The sequence below is a fragment of the Kogia breviceps genome, chromosome 3 (assembly GCF_026419965.1).
Source record: "Kogia breviceps isolate mKogBre1 chromosome 3, mKogBre1 haplotype 1, whole genome shotgun sequence".
Classification (NCBI taxonomy): Eukaryota; Metazoa; Chordata; class Mammalia; order Artiodactyla; family Physeteridae; genus Kogia; species Kogia breviceps.
In genome coordinates, this window is record NC_081312.1 from 21,602,218 (window position 1) to 21,627,001 (window position 24,784).

Here is a 24,784-nt window from a genome sequence, read left to right on the forward strand (position 1 = left end):
CCTGTCGAAAAATTTTAGTTCAGTGCTTGGTTTCAGGGGAACTGCCAATCAGCTCCAAACAGTTTTGTTGCCTGTGACAGCAGTTCATCCACCTCGTGAGTGTGGTCAGCATCTGGAGGTTTTCTGCTTGGAAAGTGCAGGGGTGGGGTCAGCTCCTGCCGCCTCAGTCAGCCCTGCCGGGTATGATCATAGCTCAGCTGTCTGAACTCAGAACACTCTCAACATCTTGGAGAGGTGCACAGAGAGTTTTCCTTCAGGAAAAGGAAGAAGCTTCCAGAAGTAATTTCGAAGAACAAAGATCATAATGCCCTCTCCCCTCCCTTGTGCCTTTCCAGCTGCAGGGGTTTTGGTTTATTTCCCTTGGTTGTTCTAAAATCAGTGTTTTCCACTCAGCATTCATAATTTTATGTTTTTACAGTCATCCCCTACTCTCATCCAGACCTTTCGTCTGGAGGGGTTCTGTGAAAGAGGTGCAAAACATCTTCATAGAAAAAAACCCTTTATACAGCCGAACCAGAAAAACATCATATTCACGAATCGGTCAGGACAAAACTGAACTTTCAAAAAATTTCAAAATAGTTTTACATAACCTCCCACCCCTTTCACTCTGGTGACTTTATCTGGTGAACAGCCTAGAAAAGATCAGCCCCTTTCTGAGGATGGCTGCATGACTAATCAGCTTGCGCTCAGGTGTGTGCAGCAGGAGAGAGGTGAGGGAAGCAGAGTCAGAGGTGTCAGTCCATCGTTGCGAATGGTAGCTCTTCAGGAGACGCAGGCACAGGGAGTTGACCTCAGTTAGACATGCTCTGAGGGGGTTGGAGTCGGCTCAGCCTGTCAGGAGTGATCAGAGGTCACAGTTGCTGGGATGTACCCTCTCCCACATTGCAGCTTTCAGCTATAGCCACAAGTTAAGAATGTGGTCAGGCTCTGTGTCAGCACTATACAGGTAGTCAGCAGCTTGATTTCGGATGGTCCCATCAAAGAACAAGTCCTTTCCTGCTGGGATTTGTATGGGACCCAGACGGTGCAGCCGAGCAGCTGTGATGTCCTCACAGGGTAGACCCCACAGCAAGGTGGCCTAATGTGCAGAGGTCGCAGAGTATGAGTTCTCTTTATGAGCCTGTGCCTGCTTTCAGTTCAACACAGCTCCCGCTTAGGCTGGAAGCTTATACCAGACAGTATCAGGCCTCAGCTTAGAATCAGGTACAGGCAATTAGGATCTGTGAATTCAGGAGTTTAAAAAAAGTCAGAGGCTTTTCTTTAGCAGCAAAGACTAGATGCTACAGGCCAGAAAGGCCAAGTGGCAGATAAGGCTTTCCTGTGACCATCTGGTTTTGTCATTCTTCAAGTCCAGATCGACCCCTTCACAAATATGCACGTCGGTCTCTAAGGGACAGACCTCCACTTTCCCAAGCTCTCATTAGCCAACTAAAACCTGCTTTTTAGAAATCTAAAAGTAGATCTCCATCTGTAGGTCACCTTTCTTTCTTATTGTCTACCTTTCTCCAGAGGCTCCAACAAGCAAAAATCCCTATCTTCCATAGCAAAACTCATCAGTTACAGAGACTTGTTCTGTTTCCAATACTCAGAGAGTTTAAATTCCAACCCGCCCACGGGCGGCAAAAAGCAAGGAAGTTGTGTCCCACTAACACATTTCTTTTTTTGCAGCTTCCCTTGATCAGGATGATTCCTCTGGCATGTATGCAGTTACAAGCATTTAACATTTTATATCCATTTTTACCATACATCCAGATGTCATAACCACAAAATACAAAGTCACTAAAGAAATTTTCCTTTTTTTTTTTTTTTTCCTCATTGCAGACTTACTTGAACTCCTAGCAATAAATTTAGTGTTTGCAGTGTTAGCATTGCATCTGCCAGGGAAGATCCAGGCTGGAATGCAGGGGAGGAAGGGGAGTGGAGGAGGTACTGCAGCAGCAGCTAGGCTGAAAAAACTGCTGAGGTGTTACCTCCCTCCCTTTTTTTGTTGTTGTTTTATTTTGTTTTATCTAAAATGTTGCTCCAGCCCTGGGACCTGATTTAAACCCCACCCCCAGCCCACTTGGAGAAGAGAACAGTGCAGACTTTAACATTTTTGGCCTTTTCACCTTCGGGCATTTGGGGCCCCTTTTTCCTCCCATGGAGGAGAGGGCAAAACCCAAAGGCATCACTTTAGCCAGCGTGGCCAGAAGCAGTGTAGGATACAGCAAGCCTACTCTCCAGGAGTTGGGTCTATCATTTTCAGATTCCAGAGGTACCTTTTACCTCTCATAACATACAGCATATCAGCTACTGCTGCATACCATGGTTAACCCCATAATCAGCTGGGCACCAAAGATACATCATACCGGGCCCCCTATTCTTCTTTTCCCAAAATTTCACCATCTATCAGTCAGGGTTGGTTTAGGGAACCCCACTTCTGATGCCAGTTGCTATTGGGAGACCCCCTAGACCACCCCTGGGTTCAATGATTTGCTGGGAGGCCTCAGGATATAGATGTACTCACAGCTATGATTTATTGTAGTGAAAGGATACAAAGAAAATCAGCATAGGATGAGATCCAAAGGAAACAAGGTGCAAGTTTTCCAAGGGTCCTCTCCCAGTGGAGTCACACAGGATGCACTTAATTCCCCTAGCACAAGTGACAACACATGTGAAATGTCTTCCAGGGAAGCTCATTAGTGACCCAGTGCCTGGAGTTTTTAGTGGGGACTAGTCATGTAATCACTGTCCGCCTGGAATCTACCAAAATGGCAGACTCCCAGAAGGAAAGCAGATGTTGAGCATAAACCACATTGTTTGTACAAGTAGTTTAGGTACAGTGTGAGTCACTACGGTTAGGGTGGCAGGAACCCTCCCAAAGTCTAAGTTCCCAGATGCCAGCCAAGGGCCAACCTTTCAAAGGATAGCAGTCATGTCTGTTGTGTTAACTGTTTTCTGCATATCACCTCAGTAAACATTTGTTGAAAATGAATGAATGAAAGGCCACCAAGAGGGGAATGATTACACTGTGGTATTCCCCTGTTACCGAATACTCAATAGTCATTTTAAAAGGAACATGGTTTGTTGGCAAATAACAGAAAATCCATCAAACAGTGGCAGAAGCAGAGGTTTATTTGGCTCACATAACCAGAACTCCATAGATAAGGTGGTTCAGGGCTTGTGCCATCAAGGATTCCAGCTCCTTCTCTCTCCTCCTGTTCAGTCTCCTTACTAAATTGACTTCATCGTCATGTTTGTCCCAGGCAGTCACACCTGGTGGTAGCTGTATCTCCAGGTCCTAGGTCCTCAGGAAGAAGTGGTGCCTGCATCAGAGGAGCAGGAGCCTCCCTCAGAAGTCACTAGTAGAGCTGCCAAAACTATCACTTGACCATCCCTAGCCCTGCAGAGGTGAGGAAGGGGTTACAAATTGTTAGCCAGTCTACACTGGCTGCCACCTGAAGGAATGTCAGTGATAAGTGAAAATGTCACATTGTAAATAATTCACTTAGCATTGAGAGAAGCCTGGGACCCGGGACCCTTTGCTGCAGTGCTTGCCCCTGGGCACACCTCTCCTCCAGCAACAAGTATATAGAAACTGTATGGGACTAAAAATAACTGCCTGCATGTGACAGTGGGGCAAAATTATGGACAAAAGATAACAGAGACCAAAAAAAACCCAACTGCCACTTTCTAAGAGCCTGGAGCAAAAGCAGGGGGTTGGGAGCAAAAGCGGGGCACTGTGCATGCCCCCTGCACACACCAGCATAAAGGGGTGGGCAGACCACCTAAGCCACCGCCCCGGCCCAGCCCCTGGACACACCCCTACCCTCACCTCCTATAAGGAACCAGCTCGCGCCCCATTGGTCCTCTATTGCTCGGGGTGCTCCAGAGAGATATCGGTAGAACTGAAGGCCCTCTGCTGGCAGAATTCCTTCTTGCTCTTGTTCTGTTAGGCCTTTAACTGATTGATTGAGGCCCACCCACATTGTGGAGGGTAATGTGCTTTACTCAAAGTCCATGATTTAAATGTTAATCTCATCCAAAAAACACCATCACAGAAACCCAGCCTTGTGTTTGACCAAACATCTGGACACTGTGGCCCCGCTAAGTTTATACACAGAGTTAACCATCACAGGTCCCTTATGGGAAAGAAAGCCATTTGTTCCCCCACATTTGCACTTGAAAAGAAAAATGAACCTCTTTTCTAGGAACAGTCATTACCTTTGGAGAAAGATAATTTTCAGTGGTAACTAAAGATGACAGTGATTTTTCTTTAATTTTGTATACTTTCCCATTGCTTGAATTGTCTTTTCCTACAATAAACACACTACCCTAATAGTCTTAGGAAAAAAAAAAAATCAAATAACCAGCATATTGGTCTGTTTTGAATGGCACTGAGCTTAAACTTAACTAAACATGCTTAAAATTGGGTTCTGAAGAAAGTTGGTTGAATAATAGGATAGCATTTTTGCTTCGTTATCACATGCAAGGGGGCGGTGGAAAGGAATAAACAAACCTTAGTACTCTGACTAAACAGAAGATAAATGGTTAAGGAAACATAGGCCATAACCTGCAACAGGTCTAACTTTAATGTAGAGCTTTCTTTTATCGTTGTTTCTTTTGTTTGGTTGCACAAGAAATTATTTGTGGTAGGAAACGCCTTTGGGAGACCATCCTTGTGGAAAACCACCCCACCAAGGCTTTTGAACTCAGAATGCCTTTACAGCCATTAAAAAATAGTGAAACTCACTGTTTTGTTTTGTTTTAATATTTATTTATTTATTTTTGCTGCATCGGGTCTTAGTTGTGGCACTCAGAATCTTAGTTGTGGCACACAGGATCTTTAGTTGCTGCATGCAGACTTATTAGTTGTGGCATGCATGTGGGATTAGGAATTGAACCCTGGCCCCCTGCATTGGGAGCATGGAGTCTTACTCACTGGCCCACCAGGAAGTCCGCAAACTCACTGGGGTTTTTGTTTGTTTGTTTGTTTTATGCGGTACGCAGGCCTCTCACTGCTGTGGCCTCTCCCGTTGCGGAACCCAGGCTCCGGCCGTGCAGGCTCAGTGGCCATGGCTCATGGGCCCAGCCGCTCCGCGGCATGTGGGATCTTCCCGGACCGGGGTATGAACCCGTGTCCCCTGCATCAGCAGGCGGACTCTCAACCACTGCGCCACGAGGGAAGCCCAAACTCACTGTTCTTAAGCAGCAATTTCCCTGAGCAAGTTTCACTCTGGTTTCTGACTGCCTGTCACCTAAGTGTCGTGAAGCTTTTGTCACTTTCTTCTGGGCACATGGGCCAGTGCTTGCTTCTTTTTCTTCTTTTGAATAATTATTTTCACAGAGAGAACTGAGCCTATATAAACTCTGATCTTAATGTTTTTGTTCATTCTCTAGGTGACTACATTTCATTATTTTTCTGAAAAATACGTCTTAATCCTTAAAGCAGTGCCTTCCTTAGTATACTCTGCATGTCTGTGTCTTTCATTAATGTAATTTCTCAACTCTAGTTAGCAATTCTCAACCTTGGGTGAAAACAGTCTTGTAGCAAATAACATAAAATTGTTATTTTCCCTAGAATATTACTATACCATATTTCTCAGTCAACGATAAATACCTCTTTATTTGTCCTATACCATTTGCTTTATCTCAAGTATGGTTTGCTTCAAATCATCTGTTATTTGTCTTCCGTTTGTAGTACTTTAGGAAGTTTGATGTTGATTGGTTGGTTGATTGAGTTTTTATCTTTGTGTTTACTAAAATTGCTGAACACTATATGACAGTTATCTTGAGGTTGGTACCTTTTTAACATTAAATAATTGTGTTTCAATTTTTGACTATAAATATATTTGACTATAAATATAATTTTTGACTATAAGTGTATATATATATATATATATATATATTTTTGGTGGTACACGGGCCTCCCACTGCTGTGGCATCTTGCGCTGCGGAGCACAGGCCCAGCAGCCACGGCCCACGGGCCCAGCCGCTCTGCGGCACGTGGGATTCTCCTGGACCCGTGCACGAACCCGTGTCCCCTGCATCCACAGGCGGACTCTCAACCACTGCGCCACCAGGGAAGCCCAGTATATTTTTGACTCTAAATATATTTGACTAAAATGTTACTTACTGTTGTATGTTTGGAAGTACAAAATAGCTTCCAACAAGCAGCATGATTAAATAGTCATCTTATTAACAGAATACCCATCTAAACTTAATAGATATAATATCAGTCTTTAATAGAGTATAAATGCTCTTAAAATGAGGAATTTGCAGAGCTAAATCCCTTGCCTTTATCTGTATGGATCAAGAGGTTGATTTTTTTGTTTTGTTTTGATTTTACAATTAAAAATGAGGAAAAGATATGAGTATTTGTATTCCAGGACATTTAATTCAGCACCAGTAGCAACATTCTAGCCACATTTACATTGTTTTCTCTTGGCAACTGAAGAAAAACGTATAACCTAAAAGTTGCAAATTAAGTTTTATTCGGAGACCTTACTGAGGACTGTATGGTGGGAGACAGCCTCTCAGATAGCTCTGAGGACCTGCTCCTAAGAGGTAAGGGAGCCAGGATATGTAGTTTTTGCTGGGAAGAAAAAAATGCATGTAGTCAGACATCAAAATATTACTGCTAATCCCAAAAATCAGACATCTCAACTTAATGATTTTAGTGCTTTTCTATGTTTGGGAAGATGCAAGAGTCTGGGCTCATTGAAATTATTCCTCAGATATGCATCTTAACTATATAGAGCCGGTATCCTGTTTTTCTTCATCCTGAATTCCCCTCAGGGTGCACTGTTGGGGACGCAGCTGCAGTGGCTGGTGGCTCTATGGCAGACAACATTCTTTGTTTACTGAATGGCAAATGACAGTCTTTGCCCACACTCTTGAAGTCTTTCCACCAATGTTCAAACATGCTATGATATCTGAATATTAGAAAAACCAAGACTTGGCCCCCAGTGCCCCTCCGACAACCACCTTACTCCTCTACTCCCCTTCATAACGTTATTCTTTGGAAGAGTTGTCTCTATTCACTGATTTTGCTTCCTCTCTTTCCATTCTCTGATCTGAGTGTGACAAGGCCCTGGTCCCCTCCAGACCACTAAAGCTACTCTCCTCCAGGCGCATTCTAATTGCTGAATACCTGGTCAGTTCTTGGTCCTTACCTTACTGACCCCTCATCTATTTTTTTCCTTTCTCTGAGGATGCTTTCTTCACTTGGCTGTGGTTCCTCGGAACCTGCCTGATGTTGAAACGTAAGGTTGCCCTCATGACTCAGCCTTTATCTTCTGCTCTGTCTACACCATTCTCTAGTGACCTTTGATTCCATCTGTGTTGGTGCCCAGGTTTCTCTGTAACTCCTGCACTGTAGTTGATTTAACCAACCTACTTGTCATAAACCTTTGAGTTCTTTTTGGCTTTATGTTTTTAAAATTATGATGATGCACAAATGCTCTCTTGGACATACCTGTTTGTATCCTCGTGGGAGCACTTCTATTAAGTAAACATCCCAGAAGTGAAAAAATGGGATCGAAAGGTGTATGGAGCTTTTCAGTTCTAACAGATATTATTGAATGCCCCTCTACACTCCTGCCAACAGTATGGAAGTTCCCATTTGCCTATATTCTGGCCAGCGCTGAAGGATTACAGGTTCAGGTAGGGTTTGGGGTGGGAGCGGGGGTGGGGGGGTTGTTAAAAACCTTTCTAGCTTTCCTAAATGATTCTAATTGACTTTGCAAGAGCAAATTTCTCCTAGTTTAAATATAGAGCAGTCTGTTCATTATTATTATAAGTTCTCAAATACCGTAAGTTAAATATCTTACTCTCAAGGTCTAAATAGATTGCGATACTATGTCATTTTTACATGAAGGTGCAGAGTTGACTTAACACATTTTTTTCCCTTTCATTTTAAGTGTCACGTTTGATTACTGGCTATCATTAACTCAAATTGCATATTCAGTCAGCCTCATTATGCCAGAGCAGTGATTACCATTGTTTGTAAAACTGGTACTGTTTTCATGGCTGTTTTTAAAATAATAGCTTTGAAATTCTTAGAGAATTTCTCCATGGAAGAAAATTAACTGAAATCAATGCTATTGTGAGGAATATCAACTTGAGATTATTGACTTGAAACCAGCAAGTCCCAGTCAGTACCTTTTGGAAGACTTTAAAATAAGTTTAAAAGGTAGTAGCAGTTTCCCTGTGGTGATTTTGCTTGGAGAAGATAGCTGAGAGATACAAATTTTCTTTCTACTAACTTAATAATAAACACATTATTTTGACCAAGATATTTCAGTTTTACTAAATTGATACAGCAGGTGAACCCTAGGAGTTCTTCCTGCTTAAGTTAGTGCTGACTCAGTCGTAGGTTAAAACCTTTTGTTGCCAAAAACCTTTGGGTTCTCTCCAGTTTCTTTTCTGCTGTATTGTTCTATCACATGAAAACGAATGCTTTTTCATGTACTTGAACCACTTAGAAAATATAAGTTCTGGCAAACTAGAATTCTTATGACAATTCTTATTTGCTTTTAAATGAGAAATTTCTGTTAATCATAGGGAAAAATCAAATACACTTTAAACCATTGTATGTTATTTAAGTTGAAATTCAAGTTTACAAACTGCAGTTGTACAGATACTATCTTTTCAAAGCAAATTTGAATCTAGTAGCAGTGCATGGCAGCGCCTTTTTCAGGTTCTACAGTCAAAGTGATGCCTCTGAGGTTGTTGATAAAGGATGCTTTGCTTATATGTTGCATTAAAGATCATTTCTTAAAAAGTGGACAAATCAAAGGTGAAAAAGTTATTTGCCTCTGGTCAGTGATTACCAGGATGGTGAATGACATTTATCTGGTGGTAAACCATTTTGAATTCGTTTGCCTTTCATAACTTACTGAAAATAGTTTTCAAATTAGTCTTAGAATGTATTCTTCTTTACACAGGAAGGAAAGAGCATACATTTTCTAGCCTTTCAGAGCACAAGTGCCAGGAATAAAATAGCAATTGCCATCTCCTAGACTCTTACCGCCTTACAAGGCAGGCACCATGATGAGTCCCTTACATGTATTATTTCAGTTCATCTTTGTGAGTAACTCTATGCAGCAAGGACTGGTATCCCTATTTGTAGATAAGGAGGTTATCTCCAAATAATTTTATGGGTAAGGAGAGAGATTAAATAACTTACTCAAAGTTCACAACTAATAATCAGTAGGGTTTGAGTCAGGTGTTCTGACTCCAGAACCTATACTGTTACTTACTAAGCTCTGCTGCCTAATTAAATTCTCCATGTAAAAGCAACCAATGAACATTGGCATATACGTACTCATACTTACCGTATGGTTGGGGCCTAGGCTCAGGCCTGGCCCTTTGGTATTCTCACATACCTCTTAATTGGCATTCTTATGCATACTCTTGCCTTCACATATATCTGTAAACTGGAGAACTTTCTTTTTGGCTACAGCTGAAAAGATGTCTAAGACATTTCACTTGTTTTGTTTTTTGTTAGCTACCTTGAATGTAGCAGGAGCAAAGCTTAACTTGTCTCTCTCCTGATCCATTTCATCCCTACCCAGTAACCTACTCCTCCTTTAGTGTTCTCTATCTTAATAAGGACAACCACCTACTCACTTCCTGAAGCCTAATACCTGGGAGCCTTCCTTGATTCCTCTCTCCTCTCATCTGCACATCTAGTCAGTAAGTAGTACCATGTCTACTTCCTTAGCATCACTTGAGTACATCCACTTTTTTCATTTCATTGTCCTCTTCAGGCTACCATTACCTCTCGATTAGACCACTGTCACAACCTTTAAACCGGTCACCTTGCATCCAGCCTTGCATTCCATTGTCCCCTCTCTAAGTAAAGTATAAGTATGCGCATGTCACTCCTACTTTAAACTCTTGAGTTTCCACTGTTCTCAGGATAAAATCCAAATTGAGTTAGTAAGACTTGTCAGGACCTCCCTAGTCTGGCTTCTTCGTGCTTCTTTAGACTTCTTCTCTTGTCCACTTCGACACTCACACTACGTGTTCTGAGATAATGAACTTTACTTTCTCTAATATGCCATGCTGTCCTTCATTTGATTCTTAACACATACTTTTCCCTTTGTCTACAATGCTTGTCCCCCTACCCCACCCCAAAGCATTTCATCCACCACCTCTTCATAGACATCCATGAGGTTCAGTGTAAACTGCAGTTCCTGACGGGGAGCTTTTCTTTCCATAACATCAATCATACTTTGGTTTAATGTCCTTGCTAGGCAGTAAGTTCCATGTAGCATAGACCGCTCCACCTCATGTCCAGCACCTGGCATAATTCCCAGCACCTAGGAGATACTTGGAAAGAACTTACAGGACAAATGAGAGATATGGTTTTTACCCTTAACAAGCTCAAAGTCTAGTGGGAGCTAGAGTATGGTAAAGAAGCTCAGTGAGTGTGATCAGTACTCTAATAAAATGCTGGGGGATCACAGAGGAGTATGTGAGTGATTAACTTTGCCTGGGAGAGCATTTTCCCTGTGTAACTTTATATTATTGAAGGAATTGACTTACAGCATTCAGATAGGAAAAACAGGAGAGTTCTGCTGAGCAGTGGAATTGATTCAGTTGCATTTGCCTTATTTTTTGCTCACTGGTTGGGCAGCTGTTTTCAGTAGACTTTCGATATTCTAAGGTTATTATCTCAAGACCTTCCAAAATTCTAACCTAGATACAGAGCTGGGTAGTCAGCTAGCCATGCTCACTAAGTTGACTCACCTTCACATCGTCCCTGAACAAAATCAGTGCTGGGTCTTTTATGTTCCCCATTACAAATCATGTATCTGTGTCTTTGGATTCTCATAGTTGAAATTGACAGTGTTAAATCCATGAATACCAGAGGTGCTGTTCATGTTTAGATTTTTTTTTTTTTTTCTTTCCAGCTTTGACCGCCATTGAAGGCACAGCACACGGGGAGCGCTGCCACTTCCCTTTTCTGTTCCTGGATAAGGAATATGATGAGTGTACCTCAGATGGGAGGGAGGATGGCAGACTGTGGTGTGCTACAACCTATGACTACAGGGCAGATGAAAAGTGGGGCTTTTGTGAAAGTAAGTATTGCTCAGTAGGCGGCATGTCCACATTGTTTTGTGTCTCGGGCAACAGTTTAAAGGCCTATTTGTAGCCGTCCATTTTCCACCTTTGTGAGAAATGGTCAACGTCAGTGACGCGGTTGTTGCCTTAAAGCCTGGACGTCAGTGCGGGAAGCGCACAGTGTACTTACTTCCAGGCCGTCACTCAGGCGGCTTATCACACTTGTGCCTTATTTAGAGGTGGTTTTCCATTGGTGTGCACGGGTTGTTCTGAAACTCTCAGGCAGGCTGCTAAATTAATTAATGTGAAACATTTTTTGGCAATAAAGGAAATATAACATTATGGTGAAGGTTAATTAATAGTGGTTAAAAGAAAGATAGATCATACCTTTCCTAAATACTTGAGCGAAATGCACTGTGCTAAGGTAACATTTGACAAATATAGTATATTTAACTGTCCTAAGTGTTCATGTCAGTACGAAGGGACTTCTAAATGCAGGCTGTGGTTTTGGGAAAAACTTTCTAACTAATAAAAAACAACGGAAAACCTTGACTATATCTCATTCGATACCAAATGACATTTTCAGAATAATGCCTCTGATAGACTATTTAGGCTTTCCTAGAATGTGTCATACAGTCCGTCTTTGGATGTAGGCCAGTATGATTAAGTACTACTCCAGTTTGACACATCAGGTTTTGTTTTTATATTGCAAGAACAGCTCACTTCTGTTTCTGTAAATATTAGTCCTCATGAAATACTCAGATGTCTCTTGGTGAGTCTATATTTCTGCTAAATGCTATATTACAGAAACAAAATAATTTTTGAGAAATCTGCAATAATTCTGTGATTTTCAGGGTTGTATTAGTGCATAGGAAAAAAGTAGAGAACTTGAACATTAAATCAGGATCTGTAGTTGATAAAAATCAATTTTTTTACTAGTTTTTGTTATGTAATTAATCAAATACTTTCTCCTTGTAAAATATACAGCATTCCAGGTGAGACTGAAGTATTCTTTGACTACAATAGTATTTTTCTGTTTTTTACTGTCCTGATTTTAGCTGACCTTGGCATATATAATCATAAGCTCCTACTGAAATTTTAGTTGAATTACATAAAATGTTAGAATTACTAGCAGAAAAGTACCCTCCAAAAGCAGGTTGATATTGCTTTCTCTGAAAGAAAGTGATTTCAATGAGGGTTTTTTTTTTTTCTAAGTCTTATCTTTTGTCAGATAAAGGCCATGAAAACCATGTGTCTTTAGAGTCAGACTTGGAAATGGTGAAAGATCATGGATTGTGTTTGCATGACCACCCAAAAGAAAGAATACATACTGGTGTTTGATAAATAATTGGTGCAGAATTATCCATGTAAATGCAAAATGTAAATTTTATTTTTAGCTGAGGAAGAGGCTGCCAAAAGACGGCAAATGCAGGAAGCGGAAATGATGTACCAGACCGGGATGAAAATCCTCAATGGAAGCAATAAGAAAAGCCAAAAAAGAGAGTAGGTAGCACGGCCAACTCCATTCTTACCCTGAGATAGGCCACTACTGAGATAAATGGATAAGTACTTTTCAAATTTAATGTACTGCCAGAGACAAAGGATTTCTTAAGTTGCATTACAAGAAAACTTAATCTAATAGATGAACATTAGGGGCATTACTTTCATCAGATTTTAGCTTGTTGGGGTAAAAAGGTCCTAAATACCAGTCACAAGAATGAACAGTGAGCAAATGGCAATATTTGATTAAGTTATAGTAATTTCTCAGAGCCAGGAATACATATAGTATCCAGAATTCAGAGTGACATAAAACAAGCAAAAGGAATTGTTGTCGGGTGTTGTCGGGTGTTTTCTGTTTTTTTAGTTTTGCTTTGTAATTTTCTTGCAAAGTCTAGAATTTAGGAATGAAAGAACATAAAACAAGTGATTGTCCTGTAACATTTTATGTCCCTTTAATTTCAGCTGATTTTTGTTACAGTCTGTGCAAAGAAGACAATTGTGGCGGTTATCATTCATTAGATTATTTACTGGACACTGTATTATTACAGTTCTCACATTGCAAATGTAGTTAACTTTTTTAATCAAATTTTTTAGGATTACTATTAGTGTAATTAGAATTCCAAGACATTGCAATAACAGAACTGGTACCTTATGTAAAAACAAAAGTAAGTTTTGTAAGTAACACTACTTTAGTAAAAATAAAATATCAGAGGGATTCTATAGAATAAGGAAATGAAGCTGCGTTTTAGGAGATCTTGAAAAAACTTTTAATGGCAGCTCCAAAAGATTGCTAATTTGTGTTTTCATTACTTATGTTTAAAGAGCATATCGGTATCTTCAAAAGGCAGCAAGCATGAACCATACCAAGGCCCTGGAGAGAGTATCCTATGCTCTTTTGTTTGGTGATTACCTGACACAGAATATCCAGGCAGCCAAAGAGATGTTTGAGAAACTGACTGAGGAAGGTTCTCCCAAGGGACAAACTGTAAGTATACTTTCCGTGGAGGATCTCTCCGCATACAGCACTGGTTTATTTTAACAGCATGGTACTCTTCGTTACCCTGACTTCCTTTAACAAGTAAAACTGTAAGTATTAATTTTGTGGCAGATCATTTTCCCAGTCTTCTTGGACAGTCTTTTTCCTTAGTTTGAGAACATTTATAGTCACTTAAGGCATTTTTGCAATTGCATCTTGCCAAAATTATATTTGTAGTTTTCCAACTTAAATCTTCAGAGAATTAAACAAAGGTAATTGTTTTTTATCTGAAATTACTCACCATTGTATTTTTTTTTTCCTAAGGTCAGGTGCTCCAGCTCCTGTTAATCTCGGTATTTTTGTAAAAAGATATTTTGTTACGGAAGCAGTACATGTCCTTTATAAGGAAACTAGAAATACAAACTAAAAAAGCTAAGAAAGTAAACATCACATATGTACCTCCCAGACATAAGCACTGGTAATATGTTAGTCCATGCATACCCTTCTAGACCTTTCTCTTCATGTAAATTCTTTTTTTTTTTTTTTTTTTGGCGGTATGCGGGCCTCTCACTGTTGTGGCCTCTCCCGTTGCGGAGCACAGGCTCCGGACGCACAGGCCCAGCGGCCATCATGTAAATTCTTTATTAAAATAAAATGTCATTGCCTACTATTCCATAACTTGCTCTTTTCAATCAATAGCTTTTAGCCCTTCCAATTCCAGTAAACTTTTACATCATGTAACACGCATACCATATCGTACGGTGTTGAGCCAAAACATTTTCTTTATATCTGTTTTGTCCAAATCAGTATTTGGTCCAGGACTATACTTATATTTGGTTGCTACTTCTAGCATAGCTCGCACCTTTCTTTTTTTTTTTTCCTGTGTTAGAGATACGGCCAGTTTTTCTACAGAATGTTCTACCTCAGTTTGTCTGTTTGCTTCTTCATGGTGTCCTTTAGTTTGTTTCTTCATCATCTATGTTTCCTAAAACTGAATGACACAGCTAAAGGCTGATGAACTCAAGTAAAATGTTTTTAGTTAGGCTACTGTGTAGCGGATGTTCTGATTCCATATTGCCCTTTGAGCCAGTTGATACATAATATCTGCTTGACTCCCCACTAGTGATGGTAGGATTGATGCCTGGATTTAGGGGTCACCACATTTATTTAAAATGCCCTCAACAGAGGGAAGGGAAATGGGCTGGGGATTGAGTTACTAATCAATTATACCTACGTGAAGAAGCCTCCATAAAAATCCCTCAACTCTGGGGGTTTGGAGAGCCTCCAGTTTGGTGAATACATCCATGTGGCAGGAGGTGGTACACTCCAACTCCGTGGGGACAGAAGCTCCTGCACTCAGGACTCCTACGAACCTCGCCCTTTGTACCTCTGCATCTGCCTGTTTATCTGTATTCTTTATATTGTCTTTTAATTTTGTTTTTAAGTTTTTTCATGTAAAATAGGCAACTTTAGTTGAATTTATTCATCTTTTCTTTTATGGTTTCTGGGTTTTGTGTCCTACTTATAAAGGTGTTTTGCCCACTTAAAAAAAAAATGCCTTCAATAATAAAGATTTATCAGTGGTGCGGGATTTGCTTAAAGATAAAACAAAATTTCTAGTCACAGAGGAAGTCTGTTTTCAGACTGTGTAAACAGTAAAGGCATTTGGACCATTGTTTTTCACAGGACTGATAACCTGATTAGTATGCAACTCTTATGTAGTCTTGATTTTGGTTTATAAACAGGTTATATCTTAATTGCTCCCCTTTGTTTTCAAAGCTTTTTTTCCCTCTTTACATAAATCAGGTTGTGTAAAATTCACACATATATTCTTTATCTTCAGACACATTCTGTTCTGAGGAATGGTTTTACTTTTAAGGCATCTTTTCCCTCTAATAATAGAAGCTTACAATGCCACAGTGCTTTATATACTGCAAAGCACTCTCTCCACCATAATTAATTCTAGCTGATGAAGCAAAGCACTAGAATCACAGTGGCTTCACACAGCAAGGAGTTATTTCTTGTTCATGCCAGGTCCCATGCAGCTCTCCTGCCTGAGTTACTCTTCACATGATGACTCAGGGTCAGGGGCTGCTTCCGTCATGTAGCTATATACCATCTGGAACACGGGGCTTCCAAGCCATCACGAAGGGAGAAGGGAGGACTGGAGGATTCTGTGGGATGTTTTTAAGAGCCAGGTCTGAAAATGGCTTGCATCCCTCTGGTCACATCCCAGGCAGTGGCCCTACCTAACTTCGAGGGAGGTTGGGAAATGTAGAAGAGCTTGTGGCTTTTGGTGAGAATAGCACCTGCGTTTACAACTTTAGCCTTATGCTTTTGTGTCATCAGGGATGATCCTCAGAGGGCAAAGGGTAGAACCTTACCAATACATTGTTTGGTTGGTTAGGTTTTTTTAAGAAAACTGAGTATGCTCTAGTGTTGTAAAGTGACCTTTCTCCCTTGACCCCTTCAACTTAGCCCCTTGCTGCCTCTTTTTATTCCTGCGATAGCTTATTTAGTAATCTCTTACCCACTATCATTGTGTATCACCCTTCACATAGATAGATAATATGTTGATGTAATGATATAGGAGACATTTTGTTTTCATAATAGCTGTTCATCAAGAATCAAGTAAAAGTCATATTTAAATGTATTCAGCTTCGGTTTTCTAGTTGATGTTTTATTAAATTGTCTTTAATCTTCAAGCTAAGCTTTTTTAGTTGCTTAAAGTAATATTTCATTGTGTAATTTGTAAAACCTTGATTGCATTTCTGAGGCTTTTTAATTCCACAGTTGTGCATATTTGCAACTGTTCAAATCTTTTAGCATTTAAAGATTCTTGCATCTTTTCATGGTTCATAAAACTGTCTGCCTTTTATCATTTTGTTTCAGGCTCTTGGCTTTCTCTATGCTTCTGGACTTGGTGTTAATTCAAGTCAGGCAAAGGTAATTATTAAAACTTTATTGTATATTACAATTTGAATTGGGTAAATATGTAACTATGTTGAGTTAAGCATCTTTTGTTCTTTCACAGGCCCTCGTTTATTATACTTTCGGAGCTCTTGGGGGCAACCTAATATCCCACATGGTTTTGGTAAGTAAGACTTAAATGGAAGGCTAATAACATTGAATAGTTGGTTTACAAGTGGCTACAACTCTTCTAGATTTCATGATTGAAATTAACTTATATTCATTAAGACCCAATATTCAATTGAATGTCCTTCAGCTTCTTGTTAATGGATACAGCAATTGAATCTATGTGTGGATGAAAATTGGTAGAGTCCACAGTTTGTCTTTAAAATGATTAGTTTGGCTGATTTCCCTTAAAATAGAAATCTGATAAATGGTTCTTTTTCAGTTTTCTATAAGTTGGAATTGTTTGTCAGAATCATCTTTTAGATTGGGTTATGACAGATTTTACATTTAAATAGATGAAGGACTAGGTATACAAATAACCAGTGTCCTATAAAGTTCCTTACAGAGTATCTCTTATGTATTACCTGATAGTGTTGATCACTTAAATGGCTTAGTGTTAAAATATAGAATCTTTCCACCATGTTCTTTTTTGCTGAGGTGTTTAATCTGCCTTCTACTTTATAAATTGACTTTGGGTGAGTCCACATGACCTCTGACCCATTTTACTGTGTTCCAAATGCATATGTAAGTTCTTGCAGGAATGTAAAGAATAGATTGAGCAGAAATGAGACTGAAAGCAGAGAAACCAGTCCAAAATCTGGAGGGGTCTATAGGCCTGGTCATTGATGGGATGATGAAACTTAACAAAGAAGGAAAGTCTAGTTTTCTGGCCAATTGGGTAGATCCTGGATAATTTTCCCTATGTGTATTCCAAAAGTATTTACTGAATACTTGTCATTAGAATTCCAAAGATCAGTAAGATATAATACCATCGCACAACAAGCTTTTAATGTAGAAAGGGAGGCATGAGTAAGGAGGTCGTTACAATGCAGCATGAGAATGTCAGGGAATCACCTAAAAGGCACCTCACCCATACTGGCAGTGGAAGGAGAGGGATTTAAGGAGATACTTCTGAAGAAAGGAGCAACTAAAACGTTGGAAAATAGAATGCCAGGTAGTCTTTCAACAGGACAGGTAGACAGGAATCATGTAAACAGCTGTACGTCACACCAGGGAGCTTGGGCTTAGTCCTGTTACAGAGGTAAACTGCTGAAGGAGTTTCAGTAAGTGAAAAACAAGGGCGTTGCTCTAGGTTTCTGAAACACTCCTTACTAATTTTGAAGTCTTTTTCACTTGTTCGTTAAATCTCCAGGAACGTTTATTCCTTAAACAGTAATTGAAAAGTTATTTTTAGATGAATTTTCAAGAAATATTAGATATTTTTGACACAGATCTTTAATTTAAACTACTTATCAGTCTCCTTAAATGGTGGCTACAAAACAAGAACATTAAGTATCAATATTATACATGTTATGGGTCTTCCCTGGTGGCACAGTGGTTAAGAATCCACCTGCCAATGCAGGGGACACGGGTCTGAGTCCTGGCCCGGGAAGATCCCACATGCCACGGAGCAGCTAAGCGTGTGTGCCACAACTACTGAGCCTGCACTCTAGAGCCCGCGAGCCACAACTACTGAAGCCCACACACCTAGAACTCATGCTACGCAACAAGAGAAGCCACTGCAATGAGAAGCCCACGCACTGCAACAAAGAATAGCCCCTGCTCGCCACAACTAGAGAAAGCCTGTGCGCAGCAATGAAGACCCAACGCAGCCAAAAATAAATAAATAAATTTATTTTTTTTAAAGTTAAAAAAAATATATTATACATGTTATTATACAGTCATTCCCTAAGGATTGTTAAAATTGGTAAAGCTATTTGAGTCTGTGCTAAGTGGCTCCAGAGAGCTCTGTCTTCTGCTCTTTATAATTAGCTATCTTCCCCCTTATTCTGAAGTCATTTATTGCTGGTATTACTGTGCCTGTTCCAGTAGTCTCTTGTCTTCCCTATTTTGCTAATTTGTTCCTTCTTTAAGAGCTACTTTGGAAGATTAACCTGTATTTGTTAAAATTGTATCTGAAGTAAGATTGAAATCTATTCTAAGCAAGAGCCCAAGCAATTTTCTATTATAGGTAAACGGGCACACTGCATACATAAAGTTGATGGCATCTATTTTGATTGCTCTTGGAACTTTATTATTTATTTCCTAGTTCTTAGCCTGGTTGTTGAAGTTGCTGAATAAGTTACCTCAACGTAAAACTCAGGATAAACGCTGTAGCCAAGTACTTGGATCAAAGGACAGCAAAATTACATCTGCATATAGTTAGCTTTATTTGTTCCCACAAGAATGCCACTGAAGCATGTGAAACTGCTTTCTTCTCACCTGAAGTTGTATTTACAGGGTTACCGATACTGGGCTGGCATTGGGGTCCTCCAGAGCTGTGAATCTGCACTGACTCATTATCGTCTTGTTGCTAATCATGGTATCTACCTTTTTGCCTTTCACCTTACCAAAACCAAAGAAAAATCCAAACAGAATTAATTTTAAATACATCTGTTTTCATTATACTACTTGAAATACTGTGACTGTTTCTCTCAAGTAGAATCATCTTTACCCTAGTTGATTAAGAAGTACTTTTCAAAAATTTGCTTTGGGTTCCATTTCTTAATATTATGTGGGGAAAAAAAACCTGAATTTAGATTACGATTTTGTACTCTGTAGACCACCATGGAAGCAATTTCCTTTAACATAGTGTCTGTCAGCATTTGGCAGCTGGGATGGTACTTCCCTCCGTGGGACAGTCCCTCTGAGTTTCATCCCCATCATTACTTTGTCCGCATTTCAGTTGCTAGTGATATCTCACTGACGGGAGGCTCAGTAGTACAGAGAATACGGCTGCCTGACGAGGTGGAAAATCCAGGGATGAACAGTGGAATGCTTGAAGAAGATTTGATTCAGTATTACCAGTTCTTAGCTGAAAAAGGTGATGTGCAAGCACAGGTATGTGTTTAAACATCTCCTGTGAGATCTTACTGCCTTGTATGTGACAGCCTCTGGGGGCAGGCACTTGTATCTGTCACATTTTCAGGGAGCTATTATTAGCTACATGATTACCACACTCTCACGACCTTCCCTGTGGACTCACCTGGGATGTGGCCCAGGCATATTGATGGTTCCGTGAAAGCTGGCCGGGGTGACTCCTCTGGGCACCCCAGTTGGAAACTGCTGCTTAAATGGAGCAGTGTTGTGGTGGTGATGAAGGCTCTTCTAGGGGTCACCCAGGAGGGAAACTGTCACCCCCCCCAAACAAAAAGTCTCTGGCACATTTGGAATTTCAGATGCTCTTCAGAGCTATCCATGTTTCCTTTCCTTATCTTAGACTATAATTTTCTCAAGGTCAAGGACAGAAGTAGGCTTGTTTAATGTAAACTGTGTGATATATTCAGCACATCAAAGTATCATGTATAATATGCTGTTTCATGGGTGGTTTTGATGATATTAAAATAAAAAGGAGAACTTTGCTGTCCATTTTAAGAACAGTTAATTTTCAGACTAACAGAAGGGAATATTAAAAAAAAAAAGAAAAGAAAAACTTAAGCCATATCTTAGCTCATGGAAATTAAAATAAAGGTGTCTCTTCTGATTATACATCTTTCTTTTATATGACACCAATTAAAATTCAAAACGCTCTAAATGTTTAACAATAGGGAATTATTTGGCTCAAATATGACACTCCAATATAATGGGATTCTATGTGGTCATTAAAAATTATGTAGAATACTACTTAATGTAGAAAGCTGATTTCAGTGTATTAAATGAAAATCTCAAGTTAAAGAAAAAAGTGTGTGGTACAGTATATCATTTTCTTTTTTTTTACTTACTGAGTTATGACATGAATACAGAAAAGTACACAAAACTGAAGTACAGCTCAATGAATTATCAGCAAGGGAGCCTCTTGTGTGGTGTTAACTAGGACCCTAGAAGCCCCTCTTTGGAACTCTTCTTCCCTAACTCTTCCCTCTTGTCTGTAGGTAACCACTGAGCTGGCGTCTAACACCATAGATTGGTTTGGCCTGTTTTTGAAGGAGTCTTATGTAAAAATAAATCATACAGCATTTTTTTGGTGTCAGCTTCTTTTACTCAGCATTATGTTTTTGTGAAATCAATCCATGTGTTTTCACATAGCTGTAATTCATTCATTTGCATTGCTATATAGTATTTCATTGTATGAAACTACCACAATTTATCCATTTTAATTCTTCCCAGATTTGGGCTGTTACAAATAATGCTCTGCATTTTCTTGTACATGTCTTGTGCAAATACTGTCTCAAATTTTCATAGCTTTATAGAATTTGATAGCTAGTATAATACATTCCCCCATTATCATATTTTCATTATATTTAGCTCTAATTTTCATAGTGATTTCTTTTGACCCGTGTGTAATTTAGAAGTGAATTGCTTAGTTTCCACATACAGTCAGCCCTTTGTAACAGCAGGTTCTGCATCCAAAGAGTCAACTAACTGTGGATCAAAAAATCTGAAAACAAATTTTTTTTTTTTTTCAGAAAGTTCCAAAAAGCAAACTTTGTCACACACTGGCAGCTATTTACATAGTATTTACACCTATTTACATAGCATTTACATTAAGTATTATAAGTAATCTAGAAATGATTTAAAGTGTATGGGAGGTTATACATGGGTTACATGCACATACTGTGCCATTTTATATAAGGGACTTGGCGTCTGCAGATTTTGGTATCTGTGGGGTTCCTGGAACCAGTCCTCCATGGATGCCAAGGGTCAACTGTACATGGGAATTTTCTGCTTACCTTTTTTGTTGTTGATGTCTGGCTTAATCCACTGTGGTCGAATATGCTCTGTATGACTTCAGTTGTTTGAGAGTTCTTGAAACTTGCTTGATGCCCCATCTTGGTCAGTTTGGGCAAATATTCTGTGCGCTACAGAGAATGTGAATTTCTACAGTCGTTGGTTGTAGTGTTTGATATGTGTCAGTTGTTGTGTTTCTTAATCCTACTGTTCAAATCTTTTGAATCCCTACTGAATTTGGAGCTTTTTCTGTCAAATGCTGAGACAATATTGCTGAAATTTTCCACTCTGATTGTGGATTTGTCTCTTTCTCCTTTTAGTTTCATCAGTTTTGATTTATATATTTTAAGCCATGTTGAATGCATAACTTAATATTGTTATCTTTCTGTTGAGCTAACTTTTGTATCATGAAATGACCTCTTTTATCTCCAGAAATATTTTTTACTTTAGTTGTATTTTGCCTGATACTGGCATAGCTACACTACTTTTTTTTGGTTAGTATTTACTCGGAATATCTTTTCTATCTTGTACTTTCAACCTTCTAATGTTTAAGGTATGTCGCTTGCAAGCATCATATGACTAGTTTTGTTCATTTTTCTTAATCCATTCAGTCTTTTAAGTAGAGTAATTAGTGATATATTTAAATTTCAGTTTTCTATCTCACTTTTATTTTGCTTTTCGAAGTTCCTTTTTCTCTCCTTTCTTACCCTCTTTTGGTTTGAGATATTATTCTTTTATATAGTCCATCCAATTTAGATTTACTCACAAATTTACCTTTCTCTTGTTCTTTATTTCTTACTGCATCTCCAAGCTTCCCAGGATAATTTTCCCTCTTCCTAAAGAATACTGTTTAGTTCAAAAGATTTGAACTTTTCTTTAGTTTGTGTGGAAATGCCTTTATTTCACCTCTATTTCAGGATACTTTGCAACTAAAAGCAGACATTTTAAGTTTTTTTTTTAATGTAGGATATGGACTTCCTTGGCAGTCCAGTGGTTAAGACTTCGCCTTCCAATGCAAGGGGTGTGGGTTCAGTCCCTGGTCAGGGAGCTAGGATCCCACATGCTTCTCAGCCAAAAAACCAAAATATAAAACAGAAGCGATATTGTAACAAATTCAATAAAGACTTTAAAACTTGTCCACATCAAAAGAGTCTTTAAAAAAAGATGTGAGAGTAATATCTTAGGGAATTAAGACTAAATGTTTAATTTTCTGTGTTATGAACAGAAACCTTTTTGTGACCAGATGGTTTCTTGTTGGTCTAATTTCATTACATGCCAGAGGCAGTTGCTGCCATTTACTCTTGTCTCCTTTTTGTTCATTTTCAGGTTGGTCTGGGACAGCTGCATCTGCACGGAGGCCGTGGAGTAGAACAAAACCATCAGGTAACCTTCCTGTTATTAGGGCTTTACATTTCATATTACAGCAAGAAATGATGCTCCAGATATATTTCTTGCTAAGTCTGTGACAATATCAAGCTTTGTGATTAATGGATGTTGATAACATCACAAATGAGCTTTCAAGATCTAACCCCGGAGGAAACTGAGGAACAAAAATGTGATCATACCTCGTAGTGATGGGAAAGGTTTTATTAATTCCAAAACCTAGTTCTCAATACGGCCGAAAATGCATAAACAATGTCTTGTTTTTCTATAGGTACTGTGATAGAAGTATGTCTTTAAAAACTCCTATTGGAAAATATTTCCTAGAACTGAGGAAAATTCAGTGTTGAGTTTGAGAGAAATTAAGAGTGTACAGCTACAGCAGTCAGATCCATATCCACTCACCAACTTTAGTCTGCTTTTTTGTCCTGTGTATCGCTCGTCTCTTCCCTTCTTGCCATCAATATACCTATTACTTGTGTGAATAATTACCTGCCTGCATTTCCTAAGCAGTAGCCTGTCTTTGTAAACTGTGCATCTGATCGTGCAGTTCCATTGCTTAAAACTCTTGAGTGGTCTGTGATTTCTAGTAGCTTGGAAACCAGAACCTTTAACATGACCTCCAGGGCCTTGTACCAGTCTCTATTTACCTCACCAGCCCCTTGCTTTCTGAGTCACAGGCATACGGACCTTTTCTCAGGTCTTTGAAAATATTAAGAACCCCCCTGTCTCAGGACTTATGGAAGGCCAGTCCCTCTGACTAGAGTGAATATTATTATCCCACCTCCTTTCTTCACATAACAATCCTACTCGTTCTCCAGAACTCAATTCCAGGATCTCTTCCCTTGAATGTCTCTGCTGACCACAACCCCACTCCAAGAATAGGTCATGGACCACAGTTATGACTTCTGAAAAATCTGTATTCCCTGTAGCCTTTGTCCATTATAAATTAGTTAATTATGTAATTGTTTCCCCTGCTAGAATATAAGGTCCAAAACAGCATGAACTATGTCTGCCTTGTTTGCCACTTCATTCCCAGCACCTGGCAGTGCCTAGCATGTATAATATTAAGTTCTCAATAAATGTTCTTCAGACTAATAAAACTGTTTTTCTACCACACCAGTTAAGTATTCTAATTAAGGTTATTTCAAGCACCATATTGCATCAACTTTAAGAATTAGTTTGTAACAAAATACATTTATCGCTAAAACTATACCAAATGTTGATGCTTTTGAAAATTTTTATTCAAACAGCATTTTGACAACTTTAAGTGTCTTTAGGTCATTAAAATTGCATGTCATTAGGCCGGTGAAGCATCAGATGAACTGGTTAGTAAAAATGTCAGGTGAGAGAACAGAATTCTGGTTAAGAATTTGCTACATACCATTACACAACAAGTTTTGGGATATTCTTGGTGGTGTATGCTGCCTACCTGTGAAACAGTTAACACAGTGATAAATTTTCACGGAAGAAAAGGAGTTCCCAATATATAATTGCATGAATTCAACCAATATTTGAGTACCACCTTTCCCATTCACTGCAAGGCATTCAGGATACAATGCTGGACCTTACCGTTGGTCCTTACCTTTACAGAGCTTCAAGTTTAATAGAAGCATTAGATAATTTTTAAATGATCACACCAACAAATATGTAATAAGTTGTGATTATTGCTACAGAGGAGAATTAATGAGTCCAATGATAGGTTAATGAAGGGGAGGTGGCACTTGTCTCTGAAGAGACGTGGATGACATTTAAGTTGAACCTTGGAGGTAAGATCATTCCAGGCCAAAAATAACAGCATGTGTATAGGTCCTGAGGCAGGAAGGAACATGGCTGGTGTACCCAGAGTGCAGGGAGCAAGGTGAAACAGTACTGAGATAAACAGTGTCTGGTCACGTCATTGTATTATTCCCTGCAGCACTTCAAGGGACTGGAAAGACCAGCATGTTGAGATTTAAGAGCAGTCGCTTTGGATGAACCCAAGAGTAAAAGCAGGAAGATCAGGGAGGGGAGCGTTCCAGAAGTTCTGCTGAGAGATAATGCAGCTTACACTAGAATTATGGGAATGGAGGA

General features: G+C 39.4%; 1 protein-coding gene across 2 annotated transcripts in view; it reads left to right on the plus strand.

The window, feature by feature from the left end:
- Positions 1-24,784, plus strand: part of SEL1L (SEL1L adaptor subunit of SYVN1 ubiquitin ligase) — a 57,268-nt gene that overhangs the window by 12,024 nt on the left and 20,460 nt on the right. The window contains exons 4-11 of one of the 2 annotated variants that reach the window (XM_059056568.2): positions 10,902-11,069; positions 12,450-12,555; positions 13,375-13,537; positions 16,421-16,474; positions 16,563-16,622; positions 18,905-18,986; positions 19,350-19,504; positions 22,658-22,714. In XM_059056568.2, the coding sequence (XP_058912551.1) occupies positions 10,902-11,069; positions 12,450-12,555; positions 13,375-13,537; positions 16,421-16,474; positions 16,563-16,622; positions 18,905-18,986; positions 19,350-19,504; positions 22,658-22,714 (845 nt within the window). The remainder of the gene's footprint in view (positions 1-10,901; positions 11,070-12,449; positions 12,556-13,374; positions 13,538-16,420; positions 16,475-16,562; positions 16,623-18,904; positions 18,987-19,349; positions 19,505-22,657; positions 22,715-24,784) is intronic. The other variant, XM_067027939.1, reaches the window with a different exon arrangement.